The 26,815-nt window shown below is 37.2% G+C and overlaps 1 protein-coding gene across 2 annotated transcripts; it reads right to left on the minus strand.

Annotated features, from left to right (window-relative positions):
• Positions 1-1,987: 1,987 nt before the first annotated feature.
• On the minus strand, positions 1,988-25,806 carry LOC108666248. 2 transcript variants are annotated; one of them, XM_018153084.2, is made up of 6 exons: positions 24,986-25,806; positions 23,312-23,432; positions 16,262-16,566; positions 14,720-15,567; positions 14,020-14,323; positions 1,988-2,313 (listed from the first exon to the last, which is right to left on the minus strand). In XM_018153084.2, the coding sequence occupies exons 1-6, from the start codon at positions 25,288-25,290 to the stop codon at positions 2,250-2,252; spliced, it is 1,947 nt and encodes a 648-aa protein (XP_018008573.1). In that variant the 5' UTR covers positions 25,291-25,806; the 3' UTR covers positions 1,988-2,249. The 2 variants fall into 2 exon arrangements, with proteins under 2 accessions (XP_018008573.1, XP_047737496.1); XM_047881540.1 differs by lacking the exon at positions 1,988-2,313 and having other exon boundaries at positions 13,570-14,323.
• Between the last annotated feature and the right edge of the window lie 1,009 nt (positions 25,807-26,815).

Raw genomic sequence — 26,815 nt, forward strand, 5'->3', positions numbered from 1 at the left:
ACATAGACATTACAGGTAAAATAACTTTCCCGTAAATCATAAAAATGTAGATTAGTAAGTGAAAATTAGGATTTGGATATATATGATCGTGTTTGAAATGCTTGACGATTCATACCACGATTTACAACTCGTTTAGTTACGGCTCCTTCCTTTTCATTATTCGTAAAATTATAAACAGAAAGTTGTATATCTCCGGAAATTTAGATTTAAGTAGTATAATTTCTTTCATCGTAGCTAATTAATCGATTTGAGTTAACTAAGCTCTCCCATTACACCGCATGTAACCAGATATAAATATTATATATGCGCGAAGTATTACTAGAAGCATACTTCGCGGTTGTGCCTATAATAATTGATAAAATCCTGTATTTTAAGCGTTTCTATTAAATCCCACGGATGAAAAGAAGTCTTATATTATCAGTCTGCTAAATCGCACGCTCACAAGTAATTTAGCATGCCTAGGAAATTGTGAATCGCTAGGCTTTTATTTTTTAGTGTTTTTTAAGTTTTAATCTTTCCGTGCCTCCTATGACTCTGTGATCCGCGAGTACTGGTTTTCCATTTAAGGTTGTTTTGTTTTTATGTCTTTTTAGGTTTCAATGTCTGACTTGGAATTTTGAGTTATAAAATGATTGTATTCATTTTGTAGATTGGTGAACTGATGATGGAGCTGGACTCCGAAACGTTTTCAATATCGATATGGTGAATTTGCTTGGCGTTTTATTTGCTTTTAAATTCCATATTATAACAGTTACTTCGAAAATTTTTATACTTTTTTAAAATTGTAATCAAATTTCAAGCTTACAAAATAACATATATCTATGATGATGGAAATTAGCAATAGAACTTTATCAATTAAACATAATAACATAAACAGGGAAAAAACTATAAATTTCGTCTATTGGGACACATGCATTCTGTTGATTCTCGAATCTATAGTCTGTAGTTCGTTGATTTCTAAGTGCACTTGTCCAAACAAAGCCTCCCATTTGAATTTCCCTTCTTTGAAATGCGATGACGATCCTTCCCTTTCCTTATTTCAATTTAATTTCCTTATTTCGATGCCGAAGATTTGGCAACCTGGCAGTCAGCGAACCATTAGAAGTCAGCGACAAATTTTTTCGCTTAATAGCCTAAAATACCTGATAAAACTTAAAAACGTAGCTTGTAGCTTAACTCATGCATGTTCCATTCACCAAACTTTTCCAAAATAACGTTCATTTGCTCTCTGACAGGATTGTCCTTGCCCCTTGACTAAAGCTCGGAATATTGTCCAATTTGCAGCTCTAAAATCTGTTTGAGAAAATAACTCATTGCTGCAACAGCACCAAAATTATCCTTCATAACTCTCAGTAGCTATAGAGTTCGAGTTAGAATACTTCTGATTTTTTACATAATAAACTAAATTCCGTAAACAAAACTTTTCAGATAAGTGCGAATGCTTCGTAGAGGAACTGACATCACATCACAGCAGCTCGGGAGGACGCCAAATATTGACAGCACTCCCAGGAAGGCCTCAAGATTCAATTCAAAGTCATATTATTGCCCATAAAAGAGAGTAGCAGTATGGGAGGCAGCCATTAATTGTTTGAAGTTCCAAGACTTATGTGACATGCTTATGCTGTGGGATTATCTTCATAAAAAATTCAATATTGAAATCTGGGTAATATCCCTATATGACATGAGGATTGTAACCATGCACGCACTCGATCCACCTCTATATAATTCTAATGTCAGGCGACAAAAGGACGAAATGCAGTTTCAAAATATAATGTTTATTTATGGCTTTCGATAGCAGGGCTAAGATTCTTAAACAGAGAAAAATAATTCATTAATCAGTTTAAAAAATAACAAATAAATTTTATAATAATGAGTTTTATTAATTAATGACGTATAGTATAGTATAGTATAGTATAGTATAGTATAGTATCTTCGGCATTAAATAAATAGGCCTGGATAGGCCTGTCGCCGATTCTTGTACTATATAAATATGGAAGCTATGTTCTCAATTTACCAATTAAGCTCGATTATTCTAATAGGCAAGAATGTTCCATTGATCAAATATTTGATACTACAATACTTCAATTTGTGACACAAAATATATATACTTATTTATCACACCATTCAATTGAACAACTAATTACTGAGACACTGTTAAGTTATTCGTCTGTAAATCTACTCATTAGCTTACATATTGCACAATTAGTGCAACTCATTAGTGTACGTCTTGGAAGTGGATTGATCATTTATCACAAATTAGCAGACGTTCGTCCGCTGCTGCTACGCCCTTTAGAAAGCGTCTTTCCAATAGATTTAATGGCCGTTTTTAAGAGAAATTTTCTAATCAAAATTTGTTGCTGAACTGAACATGTTATCGAAATTAAGATTTATTCAAATGTGAAACTATTAGTCTGTATATTCCAAAAGCTATTTTAGGGTCATCGATAAAAATAGAAATTAATTAGGGAGAAACTGAATTTACTAAAGACTTTGAATTACTTGGAAGCAATAAAGGATCATAAAACTGGTTCAAGTTTATTTAAGTATAGGGGCATTGTTTCCTGGCGCGCGGCATCTGGTAATTTTATTTTGCATGGAAACTTTAATTTCTCTGTCACCGGCCTTGCAGAAAAAGCTCGTATAAAGGACGGTGCCTTTTAATCTCATTAGATTAACAATTAAGACTTAATATAAAGATATATCAGCTCCTACTGGAGTTGACAGATAGCAAGAAACTTTTAATGAACGAGAAGACATTTATAAATAACAGGAATATTGGGATTGAATAATGTAGGTATAATAAGCAAGCGTATTGTTTATATCCTTTTCCATTTAAAACAAGAACCGCTTCCATTCAACAATATTATTTTAAAAAGCATTTTTAGGAAAAAACATTACAATCTCACATTCAGTGCATAATTTTCCGGGATTAATTTCCTGAAATATCCACAGCCAGTGACCACCTACACGACCTCATTTATTGATTATCAAAATTAGCCTGGAACAAAGAATGAATGCATTATTTTGACTTACAATACATATCATATTTTAGTGAGGATTACCCGGCAGCACCGCCATTAGCAAAGCAACGAGCTGTCAGCGACGCCGGCATGTGGCAGCTTTCAAATTAACTTGGCTGGAGGGCGCTGGCCGTGGCCGGGCGCTGGCCGTGGCCGGGCACTGGCCGTGGCCGAGCGCTGGGCATGCAGCCTGACGCAGCTGTGTATGGCTCAACCTCGGCGTACGTAGCACAGACACTGCCCACCATGGCTGCATGTATTTGCGAGGATTTATCGTCTTGGCATTATTGAGAACCTGACTTGGTGACCATATATTGTGGGGACCGCCAGAACACCTGGTGTTGTTGGGTCCTTTGCAGATTTACGGATGAAAGAGGTAAGGTTTTGACGTGCTCAGATCATCGCATCAAATGTCCGCGAAGTCACCGTTACATTAAATTGTCTCGAGTTCACCGTCGCAGTGGATGACCTTGAGGTCAGCGTCGCAATAAATGGCCGCGAGGTCGCCCTCGCATTAAATGGCCGCGAGGTCAGCGTCACATTAAATGGCCGCGAGGTCAGCCGTCGCATTAAATGGCCGCGAGGTCAGCGTCGCATTAAATGGCCGCGAGGTCAGCCGTCCAGTATTTATAGTCCACAGCAATTATACTGGGGCGATGCCTTTCGGCGGCCTTGATATTGGAAGAAGTTAATTTTTACGACTCATTTTATAAGTTGCCTTGGTAAGAAAATTTAGGGAGAAGGTATAGCGGTGAATCTTTTCTCTCTGACTCGCCGTAGCTATTATCACAGCTTCACTATCCAGGGTCAGGCGGCGACTGAGAACTGCAGAAAAAACGGTCATAATTCAACAAAATATAATACAAAACAGAGTAAAACTTTATCATTCCGTGAAGAAATTAACTCCATATTTTACGAGCTGTTTCTATTTCATGAACTTAATTTAATCAACCGGATTGCAATATGGCTTTCCGCGAGGAAAAACACGAAGGGGAAAATATCGCGCGGCAGGATTAGAAATATTAAAGTCAGTTAAAATTTGGGATCGGAATTCTTCATAATATTTTTTCAGATGTATCACTTTTCATTTATTTTCATCAGTTTTGGATGAATACTGTTGGCCGTCTCTGGCTGCTCAAATCTCGGTCTTTTATCTCAAAACTTTGATATTGAAGTTCTGTGAAAAAAGCAAGAAATCGATCGCGCCAGCAGCCGAGTTTCTGAATTTTCATGCAATCTGCATTGATGAACGGATTTTCTACGGAAATCTTTTGTTAAATACATTTCCAACATGCATGGGCTCTTAAATTTCTGTGAAATACAATTTAACACGTCGACTCCGATTGCTTCATCTTGTACTATTATTTCATTTTTTGTACTGTTTTCAAACAGGGTTGCCAGACGGTCATTTTTTCCGGACAAATTCCGTGATTTAGTTTTTCTCAATTGCGTTGGCTGGCTAAAATTTATGATTGGGGTACTTCCTAATTAAATTTTAAATACTGCAAAAAGAAAATAAATGAAATTTTTATAGCGGTACCTACAAATAAACTAGTATATATTGAGTTATCGGCCTTTTTTGGCCTTTTCTGTTCTCGGATTTGGCCGATTTTAGGCAACCTGAATTATATACCACTACGTCCTGGAGAAATACATTTCGTGGTACGCATCTGTACCACTTTGGAGTCAACGTGTTAATTTGAAGTTTACTTTCATAAACGTTTACTTCAATGGAAATTCCACATGACCTTGATTGTATGCAATTAAATCAGCTTGAAATTCCATCACTTTAATTTTAGTAGTCTTTCAAAAACAGTTGCGTGAGCGAAGGAGAATTTTTTGTAATGAAATAAATTATCAAAATGTATAAAATGAAGTGGAATAAATTGTTTCCGACACATACTTGTAATTATTTTTAATTTATTTTATTCAAAGTCAATTCTTGAACAGCCATGATAATCCCTTCCCAATCGTAATTTTAGGTACAATGAGCAATTTTAGGTACAATCTATAACTCAAAAATGAATGCTTGACCTAGTCTAAACAAGAACCTGCTCGCGTCAGCTGTTGTGCTCCTTCCAGCAACTTCAGTTTCTTTAAATTATGCGGAGCCGATATCTCTTCAAGCATTTAAAAATTAGACACAATCAAAAAATTTGGGCATGTAGAAAAATAGCATAGCAGCTAATCATATTCATCATGGCAGAGCAGCTTGTCAATTGCTAGGAACAAAGCTGTTTGTTGTAAAGCGGTAACAGCTGGTGTTGGAAACTGGATTAATGTAATTAATTAATATAACTGGATTAATTTCACTCTGTGTCGAGATAGATTGTTCCGGTGGTCATAATACTGACGGCCCATTATGGCCAGCTGATCGCTCTGACATTATTGGTGATCGAGATAAATTATGTGCAAAATAAATATATATAAAAAACATTTTTGAAAACCACGTTTTTCTGGTGGTTACAAACTAAAAACAATGAAATAAAACAAATAAAAAAACTTTTAAAAACCACGTTTTCTTAACGGACAGAAAAAGAAAAACATTAACTCTTACATAACATAAAAGTTATGTAAAATGTTATGTAATGTTATGTAAGAGTTAATGTTTTTCTTTTTCTGTCCGTTAAGAAAACGTGGTTTTTAAACGTTGTTCTATTTGTTTTATTTCATTGTTTTTAGTTTTGTAACCACCGGAAACACGTGGGTTTAAAAATGTTTTTATGTTTATTTATCTTCTACCTTTTAGTTTAGCAATTTCAGCAATTCAAATCATTTTCCAGGGTTGGCAACTCTGCATGTTCGACAAAAAAACTCGATTCCCAACCGTGAATTTTTAGTTTTTTTTTTATTTTGTTATTAAAAAAAATTTAAATTGTTACTTATGATGATCAAATCATGAATTCTTAGGCAGCATAAGCACGCATGCCAAATTTCAAGTTTCTAGGATCTTCAGAAGTGCACTAAATTAAGGTTTGAATTTTTGACGACAGACAGACGGAAACGAAGCGAAACTAAGAAAAATGAGGTAAATAAGTGCATTTTTCTTTCCTTAGATCAATTCATTATAGGAGGGCAGAGAAAGAACGTACTGATTTAAACAGAACTTTATAAATTATTTCGGAAATATTGAATTGGCTTTCTAAACTTATTTCGTAAATAATGATTTCAGAGAAATTAAAATAACATGAATTGGTGCTTCCTATAGGACAAACAAGCATCAATAGAATTTCTTGTTTTGTACCGCAGTGAAGGGAGCCTTAATGCATGTGTTCAATCAATGTCTATAGAAGCTCTTCCGAGCCACAAATCGGCTACATTAGTGAACACTAGAAATAAGCAAAGCCCAAGGGTGTCGTATCGTCGCGTCGGTCAATTCGTTCCAGTAAATCCTCGCATGTCTGCACAATAATAAGGAGCATAAGGTCTTCATGTGAGCAGCGCGAGAGTACAAGCAGAAAGCCATCAAAGTACAGCAATAATATCAACAGCTCTAAATCTCCACGGATCAGCACAATTAGATTCGCTGTACGACTGAATAATCGTTGGGAATCTTCATGAAAAATAATTGAATAAATACACTGGCTGTCAATATATAAATATTGCCAGCCAGTGCTAGTGATTTTAAGCACTTTAAACTTTTTAGGCCACGAAATAAAGTAAATATGTGTTTAATACTGGTAAATCCCGTAGGTGCTCATAGTGTGGTGCATCAAAAAACTGTGATGACATTGAGTTAAGTAAATCACACAATGAAGTTGGAAAAATAAAGCCAATTTAGATTTTAAATATTTATGTACGGCATTCCTGGAATAATCTGTAACAACATAAATCTGAGGCACGCAAATTAGCTTGCAACATCATCCATATAACATTTCAAGTAAGTCCTCACAGTTAGCGAGAATTTTTATGTCGAAATAAGTTTATAAATATAAACCTCTCTATATTTTGACGAATCTGCAAAGCGAACTTTAATTATTGTTGGGGAAGCATTCTTCAGCGTTCATCAATTTACAAGTGCGACTGGTCTTCAAGGTAAGGCAAATTTTTCATCAGCGCCAAGTTTTCAAAGTTAAGGAAAATTACCTAAGGGCAAAATTAGATCCGTTGCAAGCTAAACAGCTGGAGCTAAGCTGTCCAAACAGCTTTAGTCTCGAGATATTCGTCAATGCCGGAAATTTCGCAGAGGAAAGTCAAAATTACACGCGCGTTCAAATAACTTGCATGGGATAAATTCCAGAAGATGAAGGAAACATTGCATAAAAGGCAAGTCTTCAATTCTCAAATATTTGCAAGTGCGGAAGCTCTTGAAGAGGCGGCAGAATTTAATATGCAGTGAATCTTCAACGCTCATAAAAGTGCATAGACAACATGCCCGCAGAAGTCACGAGAATGGCACGAGCGCCACGTCATATTGGGTGCAGTAAAATTGTGCACTTTAAGAGTGTACGCATAAGTGAATGTACGCCAGTGTTCACGGCGAAGCAAAATTAATGCGTAATGAGTCTTGCTGCATGGTGGAGAAGAAATGCATGTACAAGTTATTTTGAAGCCAGTAAATCGGCTGCTTACGAGGAGTATATGCATACGCAGCAAATCATTAATTTTCAAAACAATGGCTCACGCGTATGTCAACAATAATTAAGGTATGTTAAATTTGAACGCGAAGCAAGACCAAAATGAGCGGCAAAATTTTACGCACTTCCAGACTTCAAGATGCCATAAAATCCTACTCATATTCTCCTAAACACAGAATGTGGCGTCAGATCTCTGCTCGCACGAGAGGGAAGTTTGGTGTCACAGGCGAGCTGTGAATTATGAGGGGGCTATCCCAGGCCGCCAGGCGCAGCCATCGACTTGTGAGGACCGCCTCATTATCTCGCCAGGCTATTTGAGGCTTCGAACGTCGACCTGAGCAGGTCAGGTTCGGCTCAGGTCACATGTAATACTGAAGTTAGTTATTTACTTTTCCACGTGCTAGCTGTAAATAGAATACGAAGATTCGCTTTCGTTCATAAGTGAGTTTGCTACTAAAAGGAAGATTGAACTCAAAGATAACCTGGATTCTTATCTATAAGTGGATTAGTTCATATAGCACATTCATCTATATTCATATTTTTGTCGGCCCGCGCATGACGCAACCATGACTCAGTGCGACCGAAATACGAACTCAATAAGCGCATGAAGGGTGAGCAACAGTTTCCTAAGAGCAGTTGAAAAACAACCGCGTGCTGCAAAATAATGCGGTTCAACATCGGTGCTTAGTGTTATGTTTTCAATACTTTTGACACTAATATAGATAATTCCACCGCACGAAGAAATATAAAGATCGCCTAAAAATTCGAAGAAATACAAAAATCGCCTATTTCAAAGATCGCCTATTTCAAAGATCGCCTATTTCAAAGATCGCCTAAAACATCAACAGGTAGATAGGGGAGCCGGGAAAACTCTCGCTCAGGAAGGTTCGCTTCTCGATTTCTGACATTCAGCGCAGTTTTTGGCCACATTTATTACCGGTTGCTCTGGCAACGGATTGGTTTCGAGTGAATAATTATAATTGTTGTAAAAAAATGCGTTAAGGCGCCAAAAAAAATTGGAATAAAATGTCCTAAATGCCAGAAGCGAATGCCATTAGCGAGCTGTGAGCATTTTTTTTGCCCTGCGATGAGGCATCTTCTTTGATCATCTTTTGATATCAATTATGGATTATAAAATTCTAGATCCTAACAGTGTTTTATTTATGCTCCTTATCTCATTATAATTCGCGAACCAGATGATAGTAATTTTGGCTAATTGGAGTAGCTTGCATGAAAACAATTATTATTAATAAAATTATAATTAAGATGTTATCATGTACTTTAAAAAAATTGTCAGAAATAAGTTTTTATTTCATGCATACATGAAAAACTATAGTTTGCTTGCTCATAACATAGCCAAACAATGTAAAAATCAAACATTAGTTTTTAATTACGCTTTTCTCGAGGACATGGTAAAGGTAAGACCAAAAACATAAAAAATTAACAAATTTCCGCCCCAACTGATAAAAATATCAGAAGCATCAAGAGGTTGAGGGGCTGCCGAGCGCTCACCTGTTGTCTGCAATAATTAGCTTGGACTAAAACTGAAGGTATAAACTCATTAGGATTTTTATCCTGGAACAATTTTATGGGAAGCCTCATCAGTAAACAACTTCATGGAACGCAGCGCGCTTATATATCTTCACAATGGAGTCATTAAGTGCTTATTTTTCCAGCATAAGAACGAAGAAAATTACGTTGGAAATGGCCATTTTTCAAGAACATGATCTCTAAAACAGGACCTATAGTTAAGCAATGTACCACAAAGCAAAACAAAGCACTTGCTTCAAAAAGAAGCCCAACTTCGTTATCAATGTTTTCCATTGAATAGTTTGCGCGGTATACTCTCCTTAGATCTTCTCTGATCGAATGAGGTAGGGGTTTATATATATGGACTGGGCACTGCACGAAAGTTCTTATGTAGCCTGCAAGTTCTGGTTTAATTACTGCGATCTCCTAACTTGAGCCTCCTCGAGTTGTGGCAGTTGCAAATAGAATAGAATAGAATAAAATAATAGAATAGAATAATATAGAAAAATAGAAAATAATAATAAAATGTCGCGCTATTGATTAATTCTTAGAGTTCAAGAACACAGTTATCACGAGTTTCAAAATTGAAATTAAAGATGTAGGCTTAGGAACTTACTTACGACCGTCGTCGACCGCAGCTCGAACCGGAAATCGACCGCAAAGTCTGTCATAAGAATTTATCGAGAAAAGTCAGAAAACAGCGAATTGAGCAAGATGTCGCCGTGTATTAATCCGCGAGAACGGAAAAGGATAAGAAATATTAGTCACCGGGCAGTACATTCAGGTATGATTTCAGAGCACCGCATGGTAAACTGCAGCTCGTGCACTGATGGTATTATTGAAATTAGCAGTATTAGCCATTCACTCGTCGTCTATTTTTTCTCTAGGCAGAAATTGAACTAACGACATTGCTAATTACTAAATGTCATTTTATAATAGTAAGTTTTTTTTCTACAACACTTCTCTTTAACTTCACTTCTTTTCTGTTTGTTTGTCTGGCTGTCTGTCTGCTACAAATCTGGTAATCGAAATTTTAATACTCTTCTACTTATCCTATCGATCTGAAATTTTGCACACTTGTGTAAAGTTGGAGGCAATGCATGAATCAAATTTCAAAATAAATGATTTTCAAAATTGAAAAAAAAACATTTTTCAATATTAATAAAATTGAAAGAATAATTTTGACAGCTACAAATCTTATAACTGATATTTGACACACTTTTTACCTTTCTAATTGATCTGAAATTCTGCACACTTGTGTGAAGTCAGAGGCAATGCATGAATCAATTAATAGAATAAATAATTTTGAAAAAAATATACATATATATTAAAAAATTATATATTAAAAAAATTGAAAAATTAATTTTTTTATTATTCGAAAATTAAATGAGAAATTCATTGTACATCTGTAAGATTGGAGACACTGGATTCTTTGGAAGTGTTGTCTTTAAAAAGTAATTTTTAAACGTATATTATTCCTTTAATAATAATGTTGCTCGGTATTTTTCTTATTGAGATCTAGAAATTGAAAGGCCTATTAGTGCGGTTTTCGTCGCACTACATGAATAAGATGAGGTCTTGATGGCTTACATTACAAACCTGACATTAAGGGGAAAAGAATGAGTTTATGAGAATGATAGCATAGCATAGTGATGTCGGCGTTGAAGAATAGGCCTGAAGAATAGGTCGGCGTTGAAGAATAGGCTTGATATGGCCTGTCGCCGATTCTGTACTTTTCGTGACTTGTCAACAGGAGATCTAATAACAGGTCCTTAAACCGGACATTTTCCAAACTGACAAAATAGTTATTAGAATTCCATCGAGTTCGAAATGGCGCTCTGCATTTCAAGTCTGAACATATATTTTTCCATAGCTTACTCTAGTCTGTTGCACTGGGCAAGATTGTTGTTTAAGTGAGCTTGTCAAATTCAAAGTGGGGTATCCAAAAGACGGCAATGACGTTTCAATAGTACCGAAGAGCACGAAATGTTAATAGCTTGATAATTCATGGATGTCGAGGGTTAGTCGTCAACATTTGATTTACGTACTTGGAAGTTTGTAAGATAAGAAAAACGCGACGATGAGTTGCTGACGACTCCCCTACACATTGGCTTCATGCTGGTCCGCCACCTAGTGCTAGCTCGCGTGTTTTTTGTAACGCAGTGAATGGTGATATCTAAGGTTCATAACTGTTTTTGTGTACTAATGCGATATTATGTCGACCTGTGCTTCAATATTCACTCCTTGATTTATTATTGTGATGTTACTGACTGTTAATTTTGAGGGAAATTTGTTGACCCTGAAGTTCTAGTCGCAGCCTGTAAGCAAGTCGAGTAGCCTGCATGAATAACGGCTTCTATATAAGCCACGTGTCGAGCTCAATGATTTGGAGTGTGATATGCACATCGAATTGACGACGTCAATGGTCGCATCGATTTGGTGTCGTCTTATGTGGACGCTTCGGGTTAAGAAGAGTGTCTGCATTAACATAGACATCACAGGTTAAATAACTTTCCCGTAAATCATAAAGATGTATATTAGTAAGTGAAAATTAGGATTAGGATTTGTATATATATGATCGTGTTTGAAATGCTTGATGATTCATACCACGATTTACAACTTGATTGGTTACGGTTCCTTCCTTTTCAATTTTTCATTATTCGCCAAAATATAAACAGAATGTTGTAAATCTTCGGAAACTTAAATTTAAGTAGTATAATTTTTTTCATCGTAGCTAATTAATCGATTTGAGCTAACTATGCTCTCCCATTACACCCATGTAACCAGATATAAATATTATGCGCGGAGTATAAAATTACGTGACGCATACTTCGCGGTTGTGCCCATCAAAATTGATTAAATACTGTATTTTTAGCGTTTCTATTAAATCCCACGGATGAAAAGAAGTCTTATATTACCAGTCTGCTAAATCGCACGCGCACAAGTAATTTAGCATGCCATGCCTAGGAAATAGTGAATCTCTTGGCTTTTATGTTTTAGTGTTTTTTAAGTTTTAATCGTTTCGTGCCTCCTATGACTCTGTGTTCCGCGAGTACTGGTTTTCGATTTAAGGTTGTTTTGTTTTTATGTCTTTTTAGGTTTCAATGTCTGACTTGGAATTTTTAATTATATAATGATTGTATTCATTTTGTAGATTGGTGATGGAGCTGGACTCCGAAACGTTTAAATTTCAATATCGATATGGTAAATTTGCTTGCAGTTTTATTTGCTTTTAAATTCCTTATAATAACAGTTACCTCGAAAATTTTCATGCATTTTTCAAATTTTAATCAAATTTCAAGCTTACAAAATAACATAGCTCTGTGATGATGGAAATTAGCAATAGAACTTTATAAATTAAACATAATAACATAATCAGGGACAAAACTATAAATTTCGTTTATTGGGACACATGCATTCCGTTGATTCTCGAATCTATAGTCTGGAGTTCGTTGATTTCTAAGTGCACTTGGTCATGCAAAGCCTCCCATTTGAATTTCCCTGCCTTGAAATGCAATGACGATCATTCCCTTTCCTTATTTCAATTCAATTTCCCTATTTCGATGCCAAAGATTTGGCAACCTGGCCAAGCGAACCATTAGAAGTCAGCGACCAATTTTTTCGCTTAATAGCCTAAAATACCTGATATAACTTAAAAAACGTAGCTTTTAGCTAAACTCATGCATGTTCCATTTACCAACCTTTCCAAAATAACGTTCATTTGCTCTCTGACAGGATTGTCCTTGCCCCTTGACTAAAGCACGGAAAATTGTACAATCTGCAGCTCTAAATCTGCGTGAGAAAATCACTCATTGCTGCAGTAACACCAAAATTAACATTACCTATCAATGCTATCATATATCACTATCAGTAGCTAGAGTTAAAGTTAAAATACTTCGAAATTTTTACATAATAAACTTAATTCCGTGAACAAAACTTTTCAGAGAAGTGCGAATGCTTCGTAGAGGAGCTGCATGACATCACAGCAGCTCGGGAGAGCGCCTTATATTGACAACCATCTCGGGAAGGCCTCAAGATTCCATTTAAAGTCATATATTATCGCTTATAGAACAATCCTAAGCTCTCAATAAATGGTAATGAATACTAACAATTTTCTTTCATTATCCAATTGCGCTCTGAATTCGTGCAGCTCAAATTCGTAATTTTACTCGCATCATTGAAATCGAAATATTAATCATTGTGTTCCTTCGTGCAGCCTTTGTTTGAATTTCCAAGACTTCTCTTCTAAGAATGTCTTGAATTTCTCTGCCTTGAATTTCCAAGAATTTATCAAGGCAGACATTCTTATTCTGTGGGATTATCTTCGTAAAAAGTAAAAATTAAAATCTGAGTAATATCCCTATATGACATGAGAATTGTAACCATGCACGCATTCAATCCACCTCTATTTAATTTTAATGTCAGGCTACAAAAGGACGAAATGCAGTTTCAAAATATGTTTATTCATGGCTTTCGATAGCAGGGCTAAGATTCTAAAACAGAGAAAAATAATTCAATAATCAATTTTAAAAATAGCTAATTAATTTTATAATAATGGCGTATACAAACATGGAAGCCATGTTCACAATTTACCAATTAAGCTCGATTATTCCAATATGCAAGAACGTTCCATTGATCATATATTTGATACTACAATACTTCAATTTGTAACACAAAATATATATACTTATTTATCATACCATTCAATTGAACAACTAATTACTGAGACACTGTTAAGTTATTCCTCTGTAAATCTACTCATTAGCTTACATATTGCACAATTAGTGCAACTCATTAGTGTACGTCTTGGAAGTGGATTGATCATTTATCACAAATTAGCAGACGTTCGTCCGCTACTACTACGCCCTTTATAAAGCGTCTTTCCAATAGATTTAATGGCCGTTTTTAAGAGAGTTACAAAAACGCCCCGTATGTCCTTGCTGAACAGAAAGTAAAGTAAGAAGCTAAGGCCGTAATTTAGGAACTCTAGGTTATTGGCCACGGCTCGGAAAATTTGGAAGCCCAAGTTTTGTCTGTATGAGTCCTTGTAGGTGATGAGCGAGAGGATGGCTGCTGGGATATTTGTCACGAAGAAGGTGACTATGATGGAGACGAGCAGTAGCACGAGACGACGTTCCCTGTCGTGACGACGCTCACCTTTACGTATCGCTGAAGACGACATTTGTAGACAGCGACCTGTAACCAATGCGCCGAGGTGAGATAACGAGAGTAAATTGAGAAGGAGTAACAATAGAGAAAAATTTGGCGATAGAAGGTATGGTTGAAATTCTTGATAAAACTCTTCAATTCTAGATAGTTATTCAGTGTACTTACATGCATATACAAGAAAACTCAACCAGTTTAGATTGTCAGCCACTCAATTTGTAGCTCATTTCAACTTGGAGCTCATTAACTAAAATCAAACCTTGTGCATTCAGTAACCGCATGCGTGCTCTGATAATTATACGACATAATTCCAATGTATAAACCACAAAATTAATGGTCAACCATTCATCTGTTGATAGACAGCCTGCTTTCAAAGTTCAAAATAAAAGTTATTCAAGTGCACTGACTCAATAAACGAAACCTAACCTGAGGAGATCATGGCAATGGCTTCTCCGTTATCGACGCCGGAGGCGGTCTTCTTCTGCGCCTCATGGCCACACTTGCTTCCTGCTGTGCCATCAATCACCGCCTCGAGCAGCAAAGCGCTGCCCTCGCGCTGCTGCCCGACTTCTAAAGAATTGGGAGCTGAGGGAGATGTTGCCGGGGCACTGATATCAAGATGCAGGTTATGGGAAGCACTGTCTCTTGCAGTGTCACAAGGAGATTGCGTTCCACCAGCAACAACTGCACTGATTCCCTTGAACAACGATGTTTCGGACTCTAAAGGTGAAGACATTGTATACGATTTGAGTGCCATAGATTTTCGGTGTTCTTTTTCAAATCTTGATTCGATATTCACGAGTTGCATGGGTTTTGCAGCAATTTTTGAATGCATTGGAGTTGGCGGCAAGCACTGTACAGCATCAAGGTCTGTTTCGAGAAGCCCTGGTGGATTAATATTGTCATCACAAACTTCTACCTTATCACTAATGTGATCCCGCAAATGTTCATCGACCAGCTGGTTATTAAGGAAACATCGCTTGTCAACTCCATTTCCTTCTCGTCCTAGATCCTCGTTATGATATAGAAAGAATCCACTTCGCTCTTCCATGGATTTTAGTTGAAGTGCACATGATGTCGTTTGGTATTGGGGGCTCCCGTTGTCGTCGTTTTGGGGGGCGGCGAGGCTGTGGTCGTTGGCAGATGGCGAGGGATACCCCGACACCTCGGAGCAGCCGATGCCCTGCGACAGGAGTTTGCGTCGCGCACTTATCATCTTGAACTCGATGATGATGCGAGAATTTAGGTAAGCCAGCATCAACGCGGGAGCCAACCTGTGAACATGAATGACAAATTTATCCACATAGACATTCGTCAGCAGAGACATTTATTTATAAAGAAAATATGATACTTTAATTTTAAAGATTGATTTTTTAGCCATGAATACAAGTGCTAAGATTTAAAAAAATTGCATTATATTTAACATCATATGAAATTTTCAGCTAAACAATGTCTTCGTAAAAGCTATTGCTGCAGGAGCGTTCGATAAGTTTCATCAGTCCCTGAAGGTCAGAGTCGCTAAAGATTTCATTAGCGCAGCACGGCAAAGTCGTGATTGATTCCATTAACTGCAGCCGATAGCTTCGTAACGAGGCAGTGCCGAACCAATAGCCAAGTCTGACAGCTCAGAGTACCTCATACTAAGCCATACGACGTCATTTACCACAACGAAGCAGGTATTAGCATTTTACTCCTTTAATTCGTGGCGTAAAGTAGAAGTACGTAAAGTAGAAGTATAAGTAAGAAAAAGTACACATCATGTCTAAAATTATGGCGTAAAGTTTACCTCTTGCCTATATGAAACTTTTCCAATGAACCCATTATCATATAGTTGCCATTACTCATAAGCGGTTTCCTCTTTCAGTTATAGAGAATTTTGACGAACGACTTTCAATAAAATTTATTAATTAGAATGAATGATAAACTAGTGCATTTAATAATGATATTGAGATTATAGTCATCTTTTACCTGGCGCAAAGTTCCAAGAGACACGCGTAGGCAATAAAGAGTGGAGAGTTGCGAACGTCATGCCTGTCTTTGGCCAAGTAGAGATCCCTACTTCCCTCAGCCTCCTCCACTCGCTGGTGGAACACCATCATCGGGATGTAGATAATGAACGCCACCACAAAGGACATGGCTATCCTGACGGTGGCCACGTGGTGTCTGTAGAGGTTGCGGTATTTGCGAGGATAGCAAACCGCAACGAAGCGGTCGATGCTGAGGCCCACAACGATGTACACGCTTGCAGCCATCAGAGCGTTGCCAATTGGGATCTGTTGGCAGATGAAAACGCTTAAAGTTTACAAAATATGTGAAATATAATTTAATTGATATCATTTTCATCAATACAACATAACCAACATGTATATTCATTTTTGCAATTTTGAGTCATTGTATCATTTGATTTTGAATTATTTTCATGAATAAATTATTAGAAAAAATAGGAGTAAAATTAGCTAAAAACTTAAATTTAATTCCTTTAATTGCCTTCAGTCTAAGATACGAAAATAAAAGAGAGGGCCGTTCCCTGCCATCCATCTTCGACCGGCGGGAGGTTAGTTGTCCGAGTTACAGTCTCTTTGCTTGTGCGACTTACTCGCTACAGACTCGCCCCATACTTTCGGAGAATTCTCTCATTTTTATGAATCAATTGCCTCTATAGAGAACGCAACAGTATATTTCATGCGAAATGCTAAACAAGTTGCATATCATAGATATATAGAATGAATAAGAAAGTATGCTGCTGTTTAGTTCAGAGTTGTTTACTGAAAAAAATGTTGAGATGGTTAGTTAAAACTCATTTAATGAATATTCTTTTTTTGCATTACATTTTTTTCGCATAATAATGTGCATGCAGGTCAAACATTCGAGGAAGAGATATGTAGCTACGGTCTACTATGGCGTTCGCAATGTTTCCATTGCCCATTTGCCTTTTAATGATTACCGTCATCTGAACTATGTCTATACATTTAATTCTCTGTGGACAAGTATTTTAACAATTCATCATCACATATTATTTTGCGACACAGATAACATTTCTTTTGTTGTGCAGAATATTATGCATTTCTCAAGTCGCAGTTAAAATTCATAGCCGCGCACAACACGTGAGGTCATGTGAACATAACCACCCGAAATATGTCAATTTTGTCAACTTATTATGGTTCTTAGCCAAGCAGATTACTGAGGTGGTATTTATAGTCCACAGCAATTATACTGGGGCGATGCCTTTCGGCGGCCTTCATATTGGAAGAAGTTAATTTTTACGACTCATTTATAAGTTGCCTTAGTAAGAAAATTTAGGGAGAAGGTATAGCTGTGAATCTTTTATCCCAGATTCGCCGTAGCTGTCATCGCAGCTTCACTATCCAGGGTCAGGCAGCTATTGAGAACTGCAGAAAAAAAGGTCAAAATTCAACAAAATATAAGTAAAAAACAGAGTAAAACTTTATCATTCAGTGAAGAAATTAACTCCATATTTTAAGAGCTGTTTCTATTTCATGAACTTTAATTTAATCAACCGGATTGCAATATGGCTTTCCGCGAGGAAAAACACGAAGGGGAAAATATCGCCCGGCAGGATTAGAAATATTAAAGTAATTTAAAATTTGGGATCGGAATTCTTCATAATATTTCTTCAGATTTATCACTTTTCATTTATTTTCAACAGTTTTGGATGAATACTGTTGGCCGTCTCTGGCTGCTCATATCTCGGACTTCTCATATCTCAAAACTTTGATGTTGAAGTTCTGTGAAAAAAAAAACAAGATGCCCTATGGGCAGGGTGGCCCAGTGGTTAAAGTTCAGAGTACCAAGATTGACGCACTTGAGAGTCGCGGGTTCGATCCCAGCTCTGTGCGCCAGTTTCTGGTCAGAATCGGCAAGGCGGCCGGGCGGTTAAGCACAGCAGAATTGTAGCAGTGCGTTGCGAGTTCGAGACCTCAAAATGCTGTGAATGTTCTGCGATGTTAAGAATCGGCGACAGGCCTACGGCCTAATAAACGCTGAAACCGCTATTATTATTAAGAAATCGATCACGCCAGCAGCCGAGTTTATGAATTTTCATGCCATATGCATTGATGGACGGATTTTCTACGGAAACCTTTTGTTAAATACATTTCCAAGGTGGGCTCTTAAATTTCTGTGAAACACAATGTAATTTGGAATTTACTTTCATAAACGTTTACTTCAATGGAAATTCCACATGACCTTGATTGTATGCAATTAATTAAATCAGCTTGAAGCTCCCTCACTTGAATTTTAGTAGTCTTTCAAAAACAGTTTCGTGATCGAAGAGAATTTTTTGTAATGAAATAAATTATCAAAATGTATAAAATGAAGTGGAATAAATTGTTTCCGAAACATACGTGTAATTATTTTTAATATATTTAATACAAAACCAAATCTTGAATAGCCATGATTTTCCCCTCCCATTTGTAATTTTAGGTACAATGAGCATCTATAACTCAAAAACGAATGCTTGACCTGGTCTAAACAAGAACCTGCTCGCGTCAGCTGCCGTGCTCCTTCCAGCAACTTCAGTTTCTTAAAATTTTGCCGACCCGATATCTTTAACTTCAAGCATTTAAAAATTAGACACAATCAAAAAATTTGTGTATGTAGAAAAATAGCGTAGCAGCTAATCGTCTTCATCATGGCAGAGAAGCCACCCAATTGCTAGGAACAAAGCTGTTTGTTGTAAAGCGGTAGCAGCTGTTGGTTGGAAACTGGATTAATTTAATTAATTAATAAAACTGTATTAATTTCACTCTGTGCCGAGATAGATTGTTCCGGTGGTCATAATACTGGCGGCCCATTATGGCCAGCTGATCGCTCTAGCATTATTGGTAATCGAGATAAATTATGAGTAAAAATAAGTGCATTTTTCTTTCCTTAGATCAATTCCTTATAGGAGGGCAGGGAATGAACGTACTTAATTACCGTTGAATCAAACAGAACTTTAAAAACTATTTCGGAAATATTGAATTGGCTTTCTAAACTTATTTCGTAAATAAAGACTTCAGAGAAATTAAAATTACATGATTTGGTGCTTCCTAAGCACAAACAAGCATAAATAGAATTTCTTGTTTTGTACCGCAGTGAAGGGAGCCTTACTGCACGAGTTCAATCAATGTCTATAGAAGCTCTTCCGAGCCACAAATCGGCTACATTAGTGAACACTAGAAATCAGCAAAAAGCCCAAGGGCGTCGTATCGTCGCGTCGGTCAATTCGTTCCAGTAAATCCTCGCAAATCTGCACAATATTGAGGAGCATGTAAGGTCTTCATGTGAGCAGCGCGAGTGTACAAGCAGAAAGCCATCAAAGTAGAGCAATAATATCAACAGCTCTAAATCTCCAAGGATCAGCACAATTAGATTCGCTGTACGACTGAATAATCGTTGGGAATCTTCATGAAAAATAATTGAATAAATACACTGGCTGTCAATATATAAATATTGCCAGCCAGTGCTAGTGATTTTAAGCACTTTAAACTTTTTAGGCCACGAAATAAAGTAAATATGTGTTTAATACTGGTAAATCCCGTAGGTGCTCATAGTGTGGTGCATCAAAAAACTGTGATGACATTGAGTTAAGTAAATCACACAATGAAGTTGGAAAAATAAAGCCAATTTAGATTTTAAATATTTATGTACGGCATTCCTGGAATAATCTGTAACAACATAAATCTGAGGCACGCAAATTAGCTTGCAACATCATCCATATAACATTTCAAGTAAGTCCTCACAGTTAGCGAGAATTTTAATGTCGAAATGAGTTTATATATATAAACCTCTCTATATTTTGACGAATCTGCAAAGCGAACTTTAATTATTGTTGGGGAAGCATTCTTCAGCGTTCATCAATTTACAAGTGCGACTGGTCTTCAAGGTAAGGCAAATTTTTCATCAGCGCCAAGTTTTCAAAGTTAAGGAAAATTACCTAAGGGCAAAATTAGATCCGTTGCAAGCTAAACAGCTGGAGCTAAGCTGTCCAAACAGCTTTAGTCTCGAGATATTCGTCAATGCCGGAAATTTCGCAGAGGAAAGTCAAAATTACACGCGCGTTCAAATAACTTGCATGGGATAAATTCCAGAAGATGAAGGAAACATTGCATAAAAGGCAAGTCTTCAATTCTCAAATATTTGCAAGTGCGGAAGCTCTTGAAGAGGCGGCAGAATTTAATATGCAGTGAATCTTCAACGCTCATAAAAGTGCATAGACAACATGCCCGCAGAAGTCACGAGAATGGCACGAGCGCCACGTCATATTGGGTGCAGTAAAATTGTGCACTTTAAGAGTGAACGCATGAGTGAATGTACGTCACAGTGTTCACGGCGAAGCGAAATTAATGCGTTAAAAGTCTTGATGGTGGAGAAGAAATGCACGTACAAGTTTTCTGAAGCCTGGAAAACAGCTGCATCCGAGTAAATGCATATGCAGCAAATCATTAATTTTCAGAACAATTTGCTTACGCCGTAAGTCAACAATAATTAAGGTATGTTAAATTTGCACGCGAAGCAAGACCAAAATGAGCGGCAAAATTTTACGCACTTCCAGACTTCAAGATGCCATAAAATCGCAAACTCATATTCTCTTAAACACAGAATGTGGCGTCAGATCTCTGCTCGCACGAGGGGAAGTTTGGTGTCACAGGCGAGCTGTGAATTATGAGGGGGCTATCCCAGGCCGCCAGGCACAGCCATCGACTTGTGAGGACCTCCTTATTATCTCGCCAGGCTATTTGAGGCTTCGAACGTCGACCTGAGCAGGTCATGTTCGGCACAGGTCACATGTAATACACAAGGCAGTTATTTACTTTTCCACGTGCTAGCTGTAAATAGAATACGAAGATTCTCTTGTGTTAATAAGTGAATTTGCTACTAACAGGAAGATTGAACTGGAAGAAAACCAAGATTCTTATCTATAAGAGGAATAGTTCCTATAGCAAATTCATCTATATTCATATTTTTGTCGGCCCGCGCATGACGCAACCATGACTCATTGCGACCGAAATACGAACTCAATAAGCGCATGAAGAGTGACCAACAGTTTCCTAAGATCAGTTGAAAAACAACCGCGTGATTCAAAAATAATTCGGTTCAACATCGGTGCTTAGTGTTATGTTTTTAATACTTTTGACACTAATATAGATAATTCCACCGCACGAAGAAATATAAAGATCGCCTAAAAATTCGAAGAAATACAAAAATCGCCTATTTCAAAGATCGCCTAAAACATCAACAGGTAAATAGGGGAGACGGGAAAACTCTCGCTCACGAAGGTTCGCTTCTCGAATTCTGACATTCAGCGCAGTTATTTGGCCACATTTATTACCGGTTGCTCAGCCAACGGATTGGTTTCGAGTGAATAATTATAATTGTTGTAAAAAATACGTTAAGGCGCCGAAAAAAATTTGGAATAAAATGTCCATAATGCCAGAAGTGACTGCCATTAGCGAGCTGAGAGCATATTTCTTGACCTGCGATGAGGCATCTTCTTTGATCATCTTTTGAAATCAATTATGGATTATAAAATTCTAGATCCTAACAGTGTTTTATTTATGCTCCTTATCTCATTATAATTCGCGAACCAGATGATAGTAATTTTGGCTAATTGGAGTAGCTTACATGAAAACAATTATTATTAATAAAATTAGTATTCAAATGTTATCATGTACTTTAAAAAATTGTCAGAAATAAGTTTTTATTTCACGCATACATGAAAAACTATTAGTTTACTTGCTCATAACATAGCCAAACAATGTAAAAATCAAATATTAGTTTTTAATTACGCTTTTTTCGAGGACATGGTAAAAGTAAGACCAAAAACATAAAAAAATTAAAAATTTCCGCCCCAACTGATAAAAATATCAGAAGCAGCGGTAGGTTGAGGGGCTGCCGAGCGTGCACCTGTTGTCTGCAATAATTAGCTTGGACTAAAACTGAAGGTATAAACTCATTAGGATTTTTATCCTGGAACAATTTTTATGGGAAGCCTCATCAGTGAACAACTTCATGGAACGCAGCGCGCTTATATTTCTTCAATAATGGAGTCATTAAGTCCTTATTTTTCTAGCATAAGATCGAAGAATATCACGTTGGAAATGGCCATTTTTCAAGAACATGATCTCTAAAAACAGGACATAGTTAAGCAGAGTGCGACAAAGTAAAACAAAGCACTTGCTTCAAAAAGCGACCTAACTTCGTAATTAATGTTTTCCATTGAATAGTTTGACGCGGTACTCTCCTTAGATCTTCTCTGATCGAATGAGGTGGGGGTTTATATGTATAGACTGGGCACTGCACGAAAGTTCTTATGCAGCCTGCAAGTTCTGGTTTAATTACTGCGATCTCCTAACTTGAGCCTCCTCGAGTTGTGGCAGTTGCAAATAGAATTGAATAGAATAGAAGTGTCGGCACTGAAGAAATAGACCCATGGCCTGTTGCCGATTCTTGAACTTTTCGTGACTTGATTCACAAGGGATCCGGCCTTTGGAACCCGATCTTTCCATAACTGACGATTGATTGAGATAGCTGCTGGACTTATTGCCTGGTTCGTAATTTGCTAGGCATTTTAAGACTGAACATATGATGAAAAGCTGTGCAGTAAGAGGGAATATGTGAGGGAAACATCCCGCTGCTTCTGAGCCAATACCTCAGTTGTCATTTTCAACGAAGGAAAATGTTTTCGCTGAATTAAACTTACTAATAAATCCTACATTGCGGTTCTTTATATTTTATTCGTATTATAAAATAACAATTCGATGTGATTCACAAATATTACGAGTTGTTTGCAAAGGATTGGTGACAGGTGACAGTTCTTAACATCCACAGTTAATAACACACATATACTGACCGCAGTGCTCAACTACTGACTGCCAGTCTACCACCTACCTCTACATGCGCAAGGTAGAAGCTGTCTCTTATACACATCTAGATGTGTATAAGAGACAGGTCTACCACCTACCTCTACATGCGCGAGGTAGAAGGCAGCCATGTAGATGCCAGTCTACCACCTACCTCTACATGTGCGAGGTAGAAGGCAGCCATGTATGGCACTGGAGTGTCGTGGGAGTGGAAGGCGAAGGGCAGAAGTATGGCGCACACCAACAGGTTCGCCACCGCCAGCCACTTGAGGTATCTGTCGGCATGGCAATAAACGTCGTGGAATGCAGCAAACAAGTTTTCTGTGTGTAATTCACAAAAAAAGTTTATTATTTTGGTGCAAAATGCGTTTTATTATTTGGTTGCACAACAAGTTTTGACGACAAATACGTAATTTTGATGTAGGACTTGCGTACTTCATGATATACGTGCTACTTCATTGCGAACAACGCAAATAAAAACGTGTAGCTATTGATTTAACGATCTTTGGAGAATCAATTAATTTTCTATATAACTTAAATTTTAATCCCGGTGATGAAATATTCAATCATCTTAAATTTTTTGTATAGTCATGTGGCAATCAATAATAACTATTAATCACAAATTGGAATCGAAAAATGTTTTAATTTTTCTGAAGAAGAATAAAATAATTTCTAAATAAAGATGAGAATAAATCTTCAGTAAAAATTTGAAGGCAAAGGAAATAACCGGAAAATTTACCATTTCTTTATAAAAGAAAACGTTTCGGAGTCCAGCTCCATCGTCAGTTCAAAATCCTATAAGACATTTATAATTTTACTAAAACAAAACGTTTGCTAAAACAATTGTCTTATTGCGAACGTAGCAAAGTTTCGTGCAATAGTAAAGCGAGTTCATAAAATGCAAGGACAGTTCATATGTCCCCGGAGACGCACAGAATGAACATTTAGATTGATATATTTCTATGCGCAAGTTTCCTCTCCTTCAGATGTCATAACTTTAAAAACGAATGCCAAAAGTTTAATTACTTCAAGTCTAAAGTTCATTGAATTAGAACTGCTTCAAACAGCGCATGCAAGGCCATACGGGAAGACAGTCTCAGCAAAACGCTTCATCCAGCTATGGCAATTCATTAAATTTACACCCGCGTGGTTTTAAATAAAAAAGTTCCATTAAATAATTTCGATGTGGTAAATGAAATTAGTTCGAATTAAACAGTTAAGCTACGAGATTTAAACAGTGATAACGTCCAAATTGTAAACTTTTATGCATATTGGTTATTTCTACATTAACATGTTGAAATGCGCCGTTAATGCCTCATGTAGAAGATGAAGGGAAAATCTACGTCATGTCACAAATACATCAAAAATGAATTGTGAAAAGAAAGAAAACTATAAAAGAGTAAAAAACTAACTGAAGGAAATTATTGCACAAAACTCTGACACATAATCTTAATATATTTGACCATCATTGAGGTATCAACGGAAATGAGGTGTCAAACATTGAGTCAGGTGGGAGTTGGTCAGGCAGGGTTAAGAGTTTTTTACACTTCCTAATGTTAGTAAACTATAATGATTTTCTCGAATTATCATGCTTGGCCACAATATATTAATTCTTGTAATATGACTATACGGAATTGGTCAAATGTTTAATGCCTGCATATATTCAAAATCGTATTATAAATATCCTATAGCATTGCTTTCTCCTAATACAATTAAATCATTCATGCAGTCAATGGTGCAAAAGTTGTATGCTACCCTGGATTGATTTACTAGCGCAAAAGCGATTGGGTGTTCAGATGGTATTCTGACGCGAACGTTTCCCTCTCACCGGAAGGTTGGTCCACGCAGGGTAGGTCGGCTGAGCACCAGCAGGTTGATGATGTTACTCAGCAGGCCGAAGATGATTATGATGGGAGCCACGACGTTGTAAGCGATCTGCCCGAGGTACTCAACATCCGAGTTCAAGGATGACGTGATGTTCGTAAGATCAACTTGTGGTGGCGCGGTCGAGTTCATGAGTTGTGTTCCTCCTACCTCTTTGTAGCTGGCAAGACAACCGCCCACTAAACTTAAAGCAAAGAACAGGCCTTCGGTCATCTTGCGTTGGTATCGCAACTTGTTTTTAAACTTCATGGTTTAAAGCGGTTGACGGATGACATGGATATTATTTAGTATCTTTTTCCAACGAAACATTGATGCTCTTATAAATTACCCTAAATAAATCATAGAAAACTTTTTTATTCAATGGAATCGTTCAATGAGAGAATTAATTTCCAAGTGATGAAAACATTGAGAAAAAATTATGTAAAATTATAGCCAATAATAAAAATATCTACCTTGACATAGTGAACACATTCCTTAATGTTTTTAATAATTCTAGCGTTCATCATCATTATGTAAACATTATCGTTGTTCATGTCACTGGAGAGATGCTATCACTGTTCTCGTCAATGCAGAGACATTATGACTGTTCATGAGAAGTAAACTGTTCTGCAGCTCCAGAAGAGACGTGGTGCTTGTTTTGCTCACATTTCAGAAACAAGGAACTCATTGCAATCACTTCGTTTCAAAAACCTACGGAAAAAAACTTCAGCTCCCGAGAGAAACGACAGGTGAAGTTTTTGTAAAATTTCAGATGTCGTGAATGTATTCAATTAATTTCAATTTCATATTTTCATTCCGTCAAATGCACACACAAATCATTATAATTTCTGAAAAACAATAATTAAGAGAAAAATACAACGTACAGTTTTCATACAATCATTCACCGAACTTCTTACACATAAATTTCTTAGAAATCTGATAATAAATAAATTTTCTAATCAAAATTTGTTGCTGAACTGACCATGTTACCGAAATTAAGATTTATTCAAATGCGAAACTATTAATCTGTATATTCCCAAAAGCTATTTTTGGGTCATCGATAAAAATAGAAATTAATTAGGGAGACACTGAATTTACTAAAGACTTTGATTTCCTTTGAAGCAATAAAGGATCATAAAACTGGTTCAAGTTTATTTAAGTATAGGGGCATTGTTTCCTGGCGTACGGCATCTGGTAATTTTATTTTGCGTGGAAATTTTAATTTCTCTGTCACCGGCCTTGCAGAAAAAGCTCGTATAAAGGACGGTGCCTTTTAATCTCATTAGATTAACAATTAAGACTTAATATAAAGATAGGGCACTGGCCGTGGCCGGGCACTGGCCGTGGCCGGGCACTGGCCGTGGCCGGGCACTGGCCGTGGCCGGGCACTGGGCATGCAGCCGGACGCAGCTGCGTATGGCTCATGCTCGGCGTACGTAGCACAGACACTGCCCACCATGGCTGCATGTATTTGCGAGGATTTATCATCTTGGCATTATTGAGAACCTGACTTGGTGATCATATATTGTGGGGACCGCCAGAACACCTGGTGTTGTTGGGTCCTTTGCAGATTAATGAATGAAAGAAGTAAGGTTTTGACGTGCTCAGATCGTCGCATCAAATGTCCGCGAGGTCACCGTTACATTAAATTGTCTCGAGTTCACCGTCGCAGTAGATGACCTTGAGGTCAGCGTCGCATTAAATGGCCGCGAGGTCAGCGTCGCATTAAATGGCCGCGAGGTCAGCGTCGCATTAAATGGCCGCGAGGTCAGCGTCGCATTAAATAGCCTTGAGT

This window comes from Hyalella azteca, unplaced genomic scaffold (assembly GCF_000764305.2).
Source record: "Hyalella azteca isolate HAZT.00-mixed unplaced genomic scaffold, Hazt_2.0.2 contig8261, whole genome shotgun sequence".
In the NCBI taxonomy this organism is placed as follows: domain Eukaryota; kingdom Metazoa; phylum Arthropoda; class Malacostraca; order Amphipoda; family Hyalellidae; genus Hyalella; species Hyalella azteca.